The sequence below is a fragment of the Polistes dominula genome, unplaced genomic scaffold (assembly GCF_049000335.1).
Source record: "Polistes dominula isolate Pdom_NZ unplaced genomic scaffold, Pdom_raw_medaka contig_20, whole genome shotgun sequence".
Lineage (NCBI taxonomy): Eukaryota > Metazoa > Arthropoda > Insecta > Hymenoptera > Vespidae > Polistes > Polistes dominula.
In genome coordinates this window covers 518,625-534,988 of record NW_028301147.1, presented here as the reverse complement: position 1 = coordinate 534,988, position 16,364 = coordinate 518,625, and the positions used below count along the sequence as shown (strand labels likewise).

The following is a 16,364-nucleotide window of genomic DNA, read 5'->3' as shown; positions in this document are numbered from 1 at the left end:
CTCTTATTGTTCAAGTTATAGTATTTTTAGTTGGAAAAATTTATCATATTTCTTATCTGGAAAGAAAATTATTGTTGGTAAATAAAAGATATTTTTATATTTTATTATTTTTCGGTAGATAAAAGATAGTTTTATATTTTATTATTTCCGGTAAATAAACGATAGTTTTATATTTTATTATTTATATTTTATTTTCGATAAATAGACAATGTTTTTTTTTATATTTGATTATTTTCGCGATAAATAAAATATAATAATAATAATATAATCAAAATACTCGGATTGCATTGTTGATATTATTTCAACTTATCGCTTGTTTACGTTACGGCGCGCCGCACAGTCGAATTTTGGGCCTGGCGAGAAATTCTATCGAAACGGACTGCTGGCCGACGAACGTATTAACACGTCTCAACAAAAAAAAACAACATACGTTATTTCAATATTTTATAAATGAATTTATCACACACATATATTTATATATATATATATTTTATTTTTATCTTGGATTTTTACTGAACAAAAAAATACACTTTCAAACTTCACAAATTCGAGTTGTATAGAATAAGAAAAGAAGATGAGTATTTTTCTTTATATCCGTTTCTATCTTTATTTTTATCTTTATCTTTATCTTTATCTTTATCGTTATCTTTCTCAAGAAACATAATCGTTTTCGAATTTTCTACTTTCGTGTATGTCCAATCGGTTCGACAAACATCGAATTCAATTTCATTTTACAACGGTATAGAAAAATATTTATTTTTATTTAAAAAAAAAAAGAAAAAAATCCATGAATACGATCATTGAATTGAATCATCGCGTTAAAGCATATAAAACATGTATGTGAATATGTGTGTGTGTGTGTGCGCGTAAATCTTTCCGGAAGCAATTCTGGAAGAATGCGGAATTTATATTTGAAAGTCATCGATATGCACTCTGGTGCATATGTGTGTGTGAACAATACTCATACAAAAAAAATATCATAAACGTTCACGTTTCACGATATACAGCAATTTTATTCAACCAATCATACATACACACATACACACACACACATATACGTAATAGTACACTCAACATAAAACTAATAGAATTTTTGTTTTGGTTAAAAATCACAAATGAAACATTTCATTTACCATTTATTTACGAGTATACACTCATATAAGTATATAAAATGAAAGGGTTGGGTTTAGGGGTTTAAGAGGGTGAATGTGAGATGATTATTTCATAAATATCATAGGGATGATATAACTCGCATGGGAAAAAGGATGGTGGGAGTGAGAGACAGCCATTATTATTACGATAAAAGTGTGCTGGTCATTCTGCTTGTGCTACCAACCTTACAACCAATCGCGTACCTTTTTCTTTTCCTACCCCTTCTTCTGCTTCTTCCTTCTCCTTTTTTTTTCGTCAATTCTTTTTTCTTTATTCTCCCTTTTTATCATTTTTTTCTGTTTTTTTTTTTTTTTTTTTTTTTTTTTGAGCTTTCAAGGAGATTAGAAACGCTCGTAACGATGGGATGCCTCGATACACATTCACATTCTCACACACACATATATACATTGTGTACTTTGTGTAAAAAATCGATAGTGGTCTTACGTTCTCGATTTAGAGTTATCTATAACAAATTTTATTTCTTTTTATATATATATGTATAGGAGATATTTGAGATATTTGATTTGTTTGATTTGTTTAAATTCGAGAGAGAAATATTACAGTTAATCAAAAATTTGTGAGATTTTTAAAAAAAATATATTTCCAATGTGAAAATATAAATATATTTAATATATTATAATTTATATATTATTATATTTTATATATTTTAATATATATATATATATATATATAATAAAAAAAAAATAATATTAAATAATATTAAATAATATTAAATTTATAATAATATTATAAAATATATTATATATATTTATTCTAAATTATAAATATATTGAAAATAATATATTTCCAAATTAAATTTAACAAAAACCAATCCACTCTTCATTATGAAATTTAAAATACAATAAACTCAACTTTGGATTCACTCTAAATAAAAAAATAAATAATTCCACTTCTTCACTACGAAATAATATTAACAGAGATTGATGTTAGAGAAGTTAACTTTCTATTTTGGTTATTTCTATTCGGATCGATATAGGAGGAAAGGAATACCATCGAATAAAACGTTAGAAACACGAGATTCGCGTTTTCCACGTTCTCAATTTCTATTGCACATTCCATTTTCAACTAAAACCCGCGTTCACATATACATATATACATACATACATACATATATATATATATATATATATATATGAATAAGGTTCATAATATACTATAATACTCGACTAGATCGAATTTAGACGTTGCCTGCTGCTTTACCCCTTCTTCTTCTCTTTTTCCCATCTAATGCACGCGATATCCAACGATCGATTCAGTTGACCTATTATATTATTCACGTATAAATAAATTATTTCATTTCAAATTAATAGAATGAACCAAATTCTCCTACACACGATGGTGGCGGAGGGGGAGGGGGAGCGGGGAGATATGTAATAAAATAAAAGTGTAACACAATTTACAACGTTTGTTTATTCTTCTTCTTCCTGTGCGTTCGTCCGATAAATTTTCTTTCAATTATTTCACGAAGAAGATTAAGAAATGAACTAAGTATTGAGTCATGCAATGAATTAGAATAAACAAAAAAAACAAAAATAAAGATAAAATAAAATTAGAAGAGTTGAAAAAGAGAGAGAGAGAGAGGGAGGAATTGAGTTAGAAAACATAAAATCCATTTAAAAGAAGTTAGTCGAATCCTGAAACTGGTCATGGTGGTTGTTGGTGATAGTGGTGGTGGTTGTTGCATCCCTAATTGTCGTCCAGTCTTTACCACCCTTCTACCAACCTTCTACCACGCTTCTATTACCCTTCTACTACCCTTCTTTCAAGTCTTGTTCCTTTTCTCTGTAGTATACCGGAATGGCTCCGGAATGGCGCGTGCGGACTAGTTACGGACTGGTTACGGACTGGTTAACCGATGCACTCTTATCCCACTCCCACTCCCAGCCCCCCCCCCCAACTTACAATGGGGTGGACTCGACGGCGCCTCACGCTACTCTCCCATTTCAGACTTTACGGCGCCCTTTTACCAACCCTCGACTACCTACTACCCCTACACCACCACCAACTACTACCACCCTTTCTCTCTAAACCAACACAAATTTGTCTTCCCTTTTTTTTTTTTTTTTCGTGGAAAAAAACTCTTTGTCTCGGGGAGACATTACACCCCGAACCCCCAACCCCCGAACCTTCTCGTCTTTTCACACTCTCTTACTCTTTCGAAAACTTTTTCTTTTATTTTTTTTTTTTCTATTCCTCTTCATTGCCAATCTTCTTTCTCCTCTGTGATTTTACTAATTTTTACTGGTGTGTGTGTGTGTGTAGGTGTGTTTAAAGTATCATTTGAGAATAATTTTCATTGGTAGTTGTTACTTTATTAATTGTATTTATTTATTATGGTGATAACTGTAGTTAATTAATTAATTAATTATTTAATTATAAATATAAATAAATAAATTTAATTATTAACATGTTAACAAATATGTTAGGTCTATTATTTATTTATTATGAATTAGTATTGTTATCTACACAACTTCAAATTGGAATCTCTAGCACTTGACTACGTTATCTGGTGGCTAAATTCAAAATTACAGTAGATAGGTCGAATTGCTAAGACCATCAATAAAACCTCACATAAATAATAATAATATCATTTGTTTAAATATTATACACTTTGTATTATAATATATCTTTTAAATCGATCTATGAATTATTTTCTATTATCATTTATTTCTTCTTTTTTATTTAAAATATTACATTTTGATTTGGAGTACAAATTTGTGTCTCAAATCAATTATTGTAATTATTATTATTATTATTGTTATTATTATTGGTCATCCATTATCGATATTGCTTTGATAAAACATTGCTTGATTGTGTTTAAATAGTAAAGATAAAGATTAAATAAATATAGGAAGTAGGGAAAAGTTAGATTGTCTTTTGTGTTGTACATAGAAAGAGAGAGGGAGCGTGACAAAACGTGAAGGGCCCACAAACGTTTCTAGTCGAATTAGGCGATGAAACATTAATGTCGCGTGTCATTATCTATCACACAACTGATCCTATCGATTCTGTCGTCCTCCTTTTTTTCCCCTCTCTCTCTCTCTCTCTTTCTCTCTTTCTCTTTTCCTTTTTCTTTCTTTTTCTCTTTGTATGATCGCGTGTGAGCTTTTTTAACGTGTTCGTTTCCAACCAGGAAAGATCTAGATACACTACTGATGTGTGTGTGTGTGTGGTTTTTTTTTTTGTCACGAGGACGAAGCTTCACCCACACATCACTAACACACACCCAACAAATACACGTGCAATACACTCAATCATAGTAGTAGTATGTGTTTTCAATGACTTACATGTTTCTCTCCCCTTTTTTTTTTGCTGTATAAACTCGTCTACAATTTAACCCTTATTTTTCTGTTTTTTTTTTTTTTTTTTTTTTTTTTTAATATAAAATTTGATATATAAAATAAAAATATGGAGGTGAATTCTAGCGATCTCATAGTTTAGATAATTCGAATAATTTAATCCAATATATATATATATATATATATATGTATATGTATATATGTATGTAATTATCATCGATCGAAAGTATAATAAATGCATGCTTACCAACAATAAATTGACCAGCGTAGTACTTTCCGTGTCGTGCGAGTCCGATATATAATGGCGGCTGTTATTAACTACGTTCATACGATATGACGATTATTTTTTTTTCTCTTTATTTTTTTAAATTATAATATCGTCCAACGAATTCCTAGAAAAATGTGTCTTCGTGTCCAAGAAAATATTACATTTATTTTATTTTTCATATTTTTGTTGTTGTTGTTGTTCTTATGAATTTAACAACACCATAATTTAATTTGATATAATTATTCTAATGGTAATGTTAATTAATTGTTAGTATAATTAAAATTTGGACTAATGTTAGTATCAGATTAATTGAATTATTCTAATACCGGTATTATAATTACATTAGTATAATTACTAATTATGGAGGGTAGAGGTAAGGAGTAAAATTTCTGTATAGGAAAAGTGTCCGTGATAAAATGCATTCAATTAGGGTGGCGCCACAGTAGCTTAAGGGTAAATTTTAAAGGAACCGCCAGAATATTATTAGAGTACGATTGAGAAATAAACAAGGAATACAAATTTCACAAGACAAATTTGTACCCATAACTGTTTTGTTATTTCATTATCCTATCTTTCAAGTTGGATAAAAATGCACAAAGTGTACAACATTTGATTGAAATCGGTTTAGTAGTTTAGGAATCCATTACGGACAAACAACGTGACGTGACGTAATTTATATAAATATTAGGATTAAATTCGTTTAATGTTTCCTTCTCCCAGTTTTTACGTTTTTCTCTTTATCATTTTATTTCTCACGGGAAAAAATTGTAAGATTAGAATTTGGAAAGTCAACGATTATTCATTTTGTCCCTTTTCTTTTTCTTTATCTTTATCTTTTTCTTTTCTTCGTCTATTTTAAATTAAATTCGGTTAATGCTTTTTTTATTTTTATTTTTTTTTATTTTATCTTCTTCCTACTCTTTTCTTTTTTCTTTTTTTTCCTGGTCTTGAACGAACACTTTTATGTGTGTGCGAGTAAGCACCCGAGAGAAAATGGATTTCGATATAAACGCAAAAGGGAACTAAATATATGTTGTGTACTACACACTGCCTTGCCACTACCTGAAAAGAACTTTAAATCTTCATCAAAGAAAAATAAAAAAAAAAAAATCTCTCTTTTCATTTACAAATCCGCAACTTCTTCTCCTCTTATTCGTTTACATTTTTGTATTACAATTTTTTTTTTTTTATTCTTATACAAATCTCCGTACATTTTGTTCTACGTGATTTTGTAGCTTACTGAAAAAAAAAAAAAACATCCCATAAATTACATCAACATATTTCAATTATGTAAAATATGTTCGAGGTTTTTAAATGACTTTTTATTTTTTTTATTTTTTTTATTTTCCTAGAATATACAAAATATTTTCTAATACGTGAATCTCTCTCTCTCTCTCTCTCTCTCTCTCGTTTATTTTCTGGCTTTTAGGACGTTTATTCAAATTGAATTTTAACTCCTTTTTTTTTTTTTTTCTTAAAGGAAAAAAAATATAAATTTTCTTATTCTCTTTTCTTCCATCCTTTAGTGAAATGAACGAAATAAAAAGAAAAAAAAATGAAGTCAACTACTTGGTCGGTGTGTTAGTTTTATTTCATTTATTTTTCTCTATCCTTTTTGTTCCCTCCTCCTCCTCCTCCTCCCATTTGAAATGGGACGGAAGATAGAAACGAGAGATAGAACGATTAACGCGTTTTTTTTTCCTGTTTTTTTTTCCCCCCGTTTTTCTACGGTTTATCCGATAAACTTCCAACTTCCGTGCTCTCTCTCTCTCTCTCTCTTTTTCTATATCTCCCTTTACGTTCTCTAATTTGACTTGTTTTATGTGAAATTGCATCCCAGATGGACGATAAAAGGGAAGACCAACAAAAAAAAGAAAAAAGAATTAAATTCCATACACAGTCGTAAACATTTAATGTACGAGATAGTATTATTAAAAAAAAAAATAATAATAATGGGATTTTAATTAAAATCAAAAAATAAAAATCCATTTTATTTGTTTATATTTCAATTTTTTGTTTTTTATAAAATTGTGAAATTAATATTTGTATAATCTAGAAAGAAAGAAAACAAAAATTAATTGAACAATCATTCGGTTGTTGATTATATCCCATTTTGGTTTCAGGTGTATGTATTGGTGGGGGGTGGGTTGATGGGTGGGTGGATGGGTTGGGTGGTGTTTTCTTGTTCTATTTCTTTTGGAATAAAGTGCGTTTCGTTGTTCTCTCGCAAAAGCGTATTCGCGTTGCAACTGGCCCCTGCAATATAAAGGGTGGTGGTGCTAGGACAAAGAGAACAAAATTCAATGACACCAACGTTCCATCGTAAAAAGCACTACCCTCTATCGACAAATATTTTATTTATTTTTTTTCTTTTTTTTGAAAAATTCAGCAACATTCTCCAACACCTGGCTAATCTCAATCAATTAAATTTATCCTAAATTTCTCTTTCAATTTTTTTTTATAACAAATTCAATATATATTTTAATTTCATATTGGTGCTTACTTTGTCAAATCATTTATAACTTAATTTACATTCAGTTTTTTTGTTTTTTTTTTTTTTTGTTACAGTGTGCAGGATTTTTAATTTATATCATTTACAATAATAACCATGTATAACTAAATTATTAATAATTTAACAATAACGTCTATTTTCAGTACTTGTTTAAAGAAATTATTACTAATAGAGTGATATCTTGAAAACGTGTTGATTTTCGAGCAACACAATTGCACACCATTTTTCCTTCTAATATAACTCGTGATTCAAATTAACATAAAAAAAAAAAAAGAAAAAAAGAAAAGAACCTTAAGTGTGGTCATTATTTTAAAACTTTGTATATGCGTGTCTTGGGGGTTTAATCTTAAAACCAATCGAGACATGTTTTACAACTTTACTTTAACGTGTTGGAGAACAATTTCAAATGATCTTTCTCTCTCTCTCTCTCTCTCTCTTTTTTCTCGCGTTAAAAAATTACTTTACAAATTCTTTTTCTTTTCTATTTGTTTCAACTAAAATATTGTCTCTCACGACTAACTCTGACACTTTTGCATAAGTTTCAAACGTCAAACTTTGAACTATAATTTAGAAATAAAATATGCGATTATGGTTACAATTCAATTTCATTCTTTTGTCAACATTTGTTTAACTCTTTGAGGCGCATGGTGTGCCTCGGATTTTAAAAGTGTGTCGTCTCACCTTTTTGATACACCGTAATGCACGGTGGTGTTTTTAGTCCCACCTTGAAATATTATTGCAATAGCTAAACACGCTCATAAGCTTTGTACGCATATGCACGCTGCTGGATTTTCTAACTCAGATTTTCACGTCAGCTTTCGCGTATAATACACAGATGATATTCGTTTAGCACATACCACCACCATTCGAGAACTTCCATTGCAACTAATACTTCTTCTACTTATATAAAATACAGTATCGAACAAAAGTATTACCATTGATCTCCTTCGAACACGAGATTCAAATATATTCTTTATTTATTTATTCATTTTCTTTTTAAACCAATTTCATCAATCTAAAATTTCAACGTTGCTTCTCACAGTTTCCTGATTGATTTTATGTAAAAAAAAAAAAAAAAAGAAGAACATTTAATACGTTGGTTAAATACTTTTGTACGGTGCTGTATAAATATATACAGCAGCATAGACGAATTTTTATGCTAAACGCGTATTTATCGCGTTTTATACTTGCACGGACGATCGCTGTTGGTATTCGGTCGTCTCGTACGTGTATTCCTCTCTTTTCCCTTCACCTCCTCCTCCTCCTCCTCCTCCTCCTCCTCCTCCTCCTCCTCCTTCTTCAAACCTTCTAACGAGTGATGGGTCTTTCCTTTCACTCGAGAGAGATGAAGTGTATGGTGGTGTTCCAAGTAGAGTGGGGAAAACAAGATGACGGGCATCGCATTCCACGGTGTTGTAGGCAGGCGCACACGTCGATCGTTTTCTAAACAACCATAATCGTTCGATGGATTCGATTGATTGAATATTATCGCGCATAATACTCCTCTTTACTTTATTAGGTTTAGGTCAGTAGTGCGTTTATTTATCTTTTGCAAAATCTAATTTGCATTACTTACTCTTCCTCAATTTAATACGATTATTATTATTATTATTATTAATACTTTTGATGCTTCTTGTAATTTATTATATACATTTGTTATATTTTATTTGTAATATTCTAATTTATCGAATGACGTGGGTGGTGGTACTTGTGTTGTATCACGTAGTAGTATTTCGTTTAACGTATTTAATGACGCCATTATCATTTTTTTTTTTATACACAAATAAATATATAACTTTTAATACAATCGTTATTATTTATTATATTTAATTATTAAATTATAGAAAAATAATGAACAAATATTTCTCGATAATCCACATTGAAATATTTTGATACTAGTGATTGATATATATATATGATTAAAAAAATGGTGGAGCTATAGTATATCTTAATATATATAAATTACTTGTTAAATTACTTGTTGTTTGTCCGCAATGGATTCCTAAACTACTGAACCGATTTTAATCAAATTTTGCACACTCTGTACAGTTTCATCCAACTTAAAAGATAGGATAGTTTATATCTCAATTTATAATCGCGAATTATTTGTTTCGATGGAGGTACAAGGTAAATCGTTGACTTAAAGAGACGTGTGTATCTGACTCATTGTTATATATATATATATATATAGATACACACACGTTTACGTTATAGGATCTCATAATTTGCTATGGTTATTATGCTTTATAATAATAATATTTTAATTTATCTAATGCATTTCACGTTTATCTAATAAAGTTTTTGATAAACAACTCGTTTCAATTTAGATGATTCATAATGAAATGATTTTCAAAGTTTAGGATAATTGATGGTATCATTCTCATAGTGTTTTTGAGAGAGAGAGAGAGAGAGAGAAAGATCAGTTAATGTAACGGTAAAATCTATTACCGCAACACGTGCCTCTTCCATAATTAGCAGCGTGGGCCAATTTTGTAATGTCCGCTGGATCGTGTTCTTCCTCAGGGTTTATTTGTACGGTTTGTGTCTCGGAGCCGAGTTTAACGAGCATGAAGAATAAATTTAAAAAGGGGTGGGGGGAACAACGTCTTCTTCGAATACATAATTATTTTATTATTATTATTTTTTTTTTTTTTATTATACCTTGTCGTCTAACCTCAAAGCATTCAAATTTGATCCTAGTTATTAAGCTTTTTTTCTCCTCAGTTCTTCTCTTCATTTTATATTAGTTATTTATATAGTTATTATTATTATTATTACAAAAGATTAATATATTCTGTTGTTTTTTTTTGTGATTGTAGAAATAATGAAGAGAGAAGCGGATGCATGCGCCATTGCAGGTTCTGGAGGTCCAAATAGTCCTCATAAACGCTACCGGCAAGGTGATGATGAACTACGTCTTCTAATTCCCAGCAAAGTAAGAACAATAATAATATTTCTTCTTTTATAATATTTATTTAAAAAACGAACATTCATTCTTATTGAGAAAGAATTTACTTTCTATAGAAAAACAAATTTATATATTTAATAATTAAATGAGTAGAGGAAACAAAACGTTTATCATTGACTCTGTTGATAAAATAGATCGTAATTACCAACGAAACAGCTCAAATATGGCGGAAATAAAGAAAATGTCGTATTTTGAATTTCATTTTTTTATTTTTTTATTTTCACGATTAACGAAAGGAAAGATTTATTCGAGAAATCAAATTGATAGATCTACGACGGACTAAGAAGATCGAGAGAGAGGTTAGAGTTTATAGGTTAAGTTTAATAAATAAATAAAAAAAAAATATATATAATTGACGATTAGAAATCAAGTAAAGATTTCAATAAATACTCGGAAGAGAGTTTTCTTAAATCAAATAAAAAAGAAAAAAATATGTTTTTGCTTTCACACGTTCTGCGTTGGTTAAATGAAACACGTTTGAAGAGAGAGAGAGAGAGAGAGAGAGAGAGAGAGAGAGAGAGAGAGAGAGAGAGAGGTAAACGCGTAATAGTAAAATAGTAAATTCACTGATCTAACCATACAGGAACGACGAACTTATATCGAAGCACGCGAGTTCTATCTTTCCCACGTAGTAGTTAAATGAAAAAAGAAACAGAAAGATATATAGGGTGTAATATTTTTCATTCGTATCCATTAACTCTTCTGATCCTTTCCATGGCATCAATACCAATCATCCATGCGTTTTATAAACTCGTACATAAATCGATAGCTTAGATAAATGCATAATAATCGTTGATTATGGCGTCTCTGTTTATGCACGTGGGTGGTGGTGGTGGTACTTGTGTTGTATCACGTAGTAGGATATCGTATTAACGTTATTTAACGACGCCATAATCATTTTTTTTTTATATACAAATAAATATATTACTTTAATCAAATCTTTATTATTTATTATTTAATATATATATATATATATATAATTAAAACAAAATGGTGGCGCTATGGTATATTATATATAGGTATACACACACGCGTTATAGGATCTCACAATTCGCTATACTTCCGGTCATTGTCGTTGTAAGGAGAGCTCGACGAACCGTTATATACACTTCCGGTGTCTTTCTCTGGTTCTTTTGAAGTTAACAAAAAAATTTCTCGATGATTTAACGGAAGTTGTAGAATAAAAGGAAGAAAGAAAGAAAGAAAGAAAGAGATATCTCGTGTATACGAAACGTTTAAAACGGATACACCGATTACGCCACTTGCGTAGCTTCCTTGTTGTGTTGCATTGCCGTTGCATTACTACCTTATGCAGTTCTGTTTGGTTACGATAATAAAGATTGAAAAAGTTGATTTGACTTGAAGTTGTTCTCTTCTTCTCTTCTTTCTTTCTTTCTTTTGGTTTCTTTCTTGGTACTTTTGAAAGAGCAAAATCTTATCATCGAGTCTTTATCTTTCAACTCTAACACACATTGAAACACGAAAGTACATTTTACGTGATACTTTTATCGCACTTGAACACGAACACAAACGCGATACACTTCGTATTTTCTTTCGTTAAGAGAAAAAGAAAGAGAGAGAGAGAGAGAGAGAGAGAGAGAGAGAGAGAGAGAAAGATCATCTTGATTATTATTATTTCCTTCTAACTTTTTTATCTACTGCTATTTATACGAGTATTGCACAAGTATAGTTATGAAAATTGTGTATTGCTCTCTTATACGATTCAACCTATTTTTCTTTAGATTGTATATTTTTTTTCACGATGAAAAATATTCCTAGAACAAATATTATATATATATATATAACTTATAATATATATATCGTAGAACAAATATTGTAATATATATTATATATTACATATTTGTGAACAATCTATAATTATATAATAAATTCTATTACAAAGTATGGTGTTTCTAATAATATAAGTTTAGAATTAGTAGATATAATGAACATTGAGCCAATTTTATTAATAAACAAATTTTATGTGATAGTGATTAAAAAACAAAAAAAATATTTTGAATGCAAATGAAGACAACAAGCATAATTATTTGCATTTGTATTTAGATGCACGTCTATAGATCTATTAGATCTATCAGATCTATCGGTCTATCGTGCAGTCGTGCAGTCGTGCGCAACTGATTACGTTTATTGGGCCTGTCCATAATAACTGGGCCCGTTGTCAGGGTCGATGCAATTTTGTTGTTGTTTTTTTTTTAAAGTTAACTCATTGGGTACGACCAAGCGTAATTATTATACGAACGTAATGAACGAATGAAATCAACGAATGGATGGATGGCCTAGTTTCTTTCTTCTTTTTTCTTTTTTTCTCACACACACTTTTACACCTAATTTTTATTTTTTTTCTTTCTTGATTTTCTTTCATTTTAGTTTGACCATTCACGTTGTTGTTGTTTAACACTTGTTGTAACAAGGGTTACAACTAGAACGTATTATTTTCTCTACCTTGACACAGTATTTCTGTTGTTCGACATGATTCGCCATGAAATTAACACCAAATAAGATAACCAATGTTATAATTCATTCGAAACATTTGTGATTCAATATTTATTAATAAGTTATGTATATGGTGACTCAAAAAACAAAAATCATCAACTAGATTAAAATTTACAAATAAGAATATTTCATTTGAACTTTGAATTCTGCGAGCAAATTTTTTTCTAAAATAAATTACACAATAATATTTCGAGATATTTTCATAAACTTTTTCTGACGAATATTTCACGAAAAAAGAAAAAGAAAATAGAAGAAGAAGAAGAAGAAGAAGATGACGAAAAAAAAAAAAATAAAAAAAAAAAACATAGAAATTGAGTATCAAGGCGAAATGTGTCGTGTGTTGTTAGTTGTTTCTTGATATATTATTGAACAGGTGCAAAGAAAGAGGTGAGAAGAATATAAGAAGAGAAAGAGAGGGAGAAGAAGGTGAGGTCTCTCGAGGTGAAAGCGAAACTCGGTCGGTCGGTCGGTCGGTCGGTCGGTCGGTCGGTCGGTTAGAATAGGTCGTATTTTTAAGATGCGATAAATATGTGTTGTATGTTGTATATATGTAAATTAATTGTATAATCAAATACAGATTCGATCTTCGAAAAGTTTTTTAAATGATAGATAGAGGAAAAAAAATGGAAACCCTATAAATTAATTATATTATACAATGTTACTTAGAATAAATTATTAATTTATATATATATATATATATAAATTACGTGTGACGTTGTTTGTTCGCAATGAACTCCTAAATTATTGAACCGATTTGAATAAAATTTTGCACACTCTGTGCAGTTTCATCCAATTTAAAAGATAGGATTAGTTTATATTTCAATTTATAATCGCAATATTATTTGTTTATTATCAAAGAGTCATGATTATCTATGTTAGTTCGATAAGATTCTAACAGATGGCAGTGGTATTAGGTAATTCGTTGACTTAAAGACGTGAATTATTGAAAGTTAAATGATAAATTTCGACACTTAAACTAAATAATTATAATCTTCATTTAATTAATAAATTTTTGAAATGCGTCATCACGACGCAATTTTAATGTTACAGGTTGCCGGATCTATTATTGGCAAGGGTGGACAAAACATTACAAAACTTCGCAATCAGGTGAGAGAGACATCTCGGATTTTCAACGACATACGTTTTTAAACCTTATTTTCATTTGTTTTAATTTTTTTTTTTTATATATATATATATATATATGCCCTTTACATTCTCCCCCCTTTTTCCCCCTCCTTCTTCCCTCCGTACATTTTACATTTAATAATTTATTATTTCTTTTTATTTATTGTATTTTTCTTTAATATCATTCCACAGTCATTTTATTATTATTTGTCACCCCAGGTTTTATTTAATTTTATTTGATTAGTTTTAGTTTTGCGTTCAGGGATAAATCGAATCTCGATCTTCGTGTATCGTTGATTCTGAGAAAAAAAAAAAAGTAAAATTAGAAAACAAACTCAGAATAATACTTTCTAAAGATATGCATAACTCGTATCATTTTCTTTTTTTATTAGTCTATCTTGTCTAATGCATTATTTAAATGTAAGTCATCTTTCGTAATGCGTATTGCACCGACCTAAATCAAAATCTAAAAAATCATAATAATAGTAAAGTTAGATCGAGATACGATAGAAAAGATCCTTGATAAAATCGTGGGAATTGATATAATGTAAATTACGATAAAACGAAGCGTTCTAACAATTCTAACTAAAAAAAAAATAAAAAAAAGAATAAAAAAAAGGAAGAAAAAAAGAAAAAGGAAACTAATGACAAGAAAATAGGAAATAAGAAAGGAGAGAAAAATAATTAAAAAAAAAAAAAAAAAAAAAGAAAAGGAATAAAAAAAAAAAAATAAGAAAAAAATCTCTGGTAGAAATAACGAAGCGAACGACGAGAGTAAGAAGCAGCAGCAACAGCAGCAGCAGTAACAGCCAGAGCTCGTCTAAGCAAAGAAAGAAAAAAAAATTAAAAAAAAAAAAAAAAAAAAAATCATCGTCTAGGCTGCGTGTTATATCCACCGCCGTCACCACCCTCCCCTCCCCCCCCTCTCGTGTTCTCTCAAACGAAACGGTTTCTCGTAATAAAAGTATAAAAAAATCCCGAGGTACAAGTACAAGGCACCGATTAAATGTGCGTTATTTTCTTATGCACGATATTAAGTAACGTGTATCACCTATTACTCGACTAGTACAAATACATTTTTACTTACTTATATATATATATATATATATATAAGTGTGTGTCTCTGTGTATGACACATTCCATAGTTGTGCGATAATCGTTCGATACTGTCGCCAATTTGCGTTACCAAGGCCAATAAAACACGCGTGACTTATATATCTACGTGAGATTATACATACGTTCATTTTTTATTCGAGAGTACGTGAACAAATTATTTCACATTTTTTTCTCGTACATAAAACAAAGATAAAAGAGAAAAAGGTTTAATATAATATTAATATTAATATTAATATATAATATATTTTATTTGTATATTTTAAATATTATTTTTTAATTTTGTCTTAGTATTTCACACGTTTTGAATCTACTAAGAAAATATATAATATTAATATAATGTTAATATATAATATATTTCATTTGTATATTTTAAATATTATTTTTTAATTTTGTCTTAGTATTTCACACGTTTTGAATCTACTAAGAAAATATATAATATTAATATAATGTTAATATATAATATATTTCATTTGTATATTTTAAATATTATTTTTTAATTTTGTCTTAGTATTTCACACGTTTTGAAATTAGTAAGAAACAATATACTAGTATAATATTAATATAATATTGATATATAATATATTTCATTTGTATATTTTAAATATTATTTTTAAATTTTGTCTTAGTATTTCACACGTTTTGTAAAAAAAGGAATTAATACCTAGTATAATATATACTAACTAAATTATATGTAGTTAGTATATATTATACTAGTATATAATAATTACCTATAAAGGATTAAATACCTAGGATCACAAAACTAAATAAAAGCGTATAAGAAATCCAAAGTTGATAGGTCAGAAAAATATTATTTAAACATTTTTAGAATAAAAATACGACTCTAGTTTTATTTCTTCTTAGGATGAAATAAAAACCCCCAATCAAAAAATCCGATTAGTAAGTGTTATTTAAGAGTCATGACCATCGAGAGAACAAAATCGAAGAAACTAAGTTTAAGCGTTCGAATTCCGATAAATCCGCGTTTCATCGCATCGAGGAGTTTCTAAACATTTTTCAAGCTACTGCATATTACACATACACACACACACACACACACACACACACACACACACACACCCCTTATAGGTGTAGAATGCAATACACAAATAATATTGGAATCGTACATATTGGAAACTCTTCGACGCGATGATGATCGATCAGAGAAGACAAAGAACAAAGAAGAGAAGCTAAGAGAAGATGTTTGGCATGAGGGGGGGGGTGAAGCTTAGAAACGTGTTCTAAGACGACGATACACTTGATTTAAATGTGAACATGTAATAGTAGTAGTATTACACTGTCCCGATTAGATATCACATGTCATATAGAAACCCAGAGACACTTTAAATGTATAATCAAAGGATTATTGAGAGCTTGAGGGGTTGGGTTGGG

General features: G+C 29.3%; 1 protein-coding gene across 1 annotated transcript in view; it reads left to right on the top strand.

Annotated features, from left to right (window-relative positions):
* The window catches only part of HnRNP-K (Heterogeneous nuclear ribonucleoprotein K), a 71,519-nt gene that overhangs the window by 16,106 nt on the left and 39,049 nt on the right, over window positions 1-16,364 (top strand). Inside the window, exons 3-4 of the mRNA XM_089177126.1 lie at window positions 10,072-10,187; window positions 13,785-13,841. Of these exons, the coding sequence (XP_089033252.1) occupies window positions 10,077-10,187; window positions 13,785-13,841 (168 nt within the window). The 5' untranslated portion in view covers window positions 10,072-10,076. The remainder of the gene's footprint in view (window positions 1-10,071; window positions 10,188-13,784; window positions 13,842-16,364) is intronic.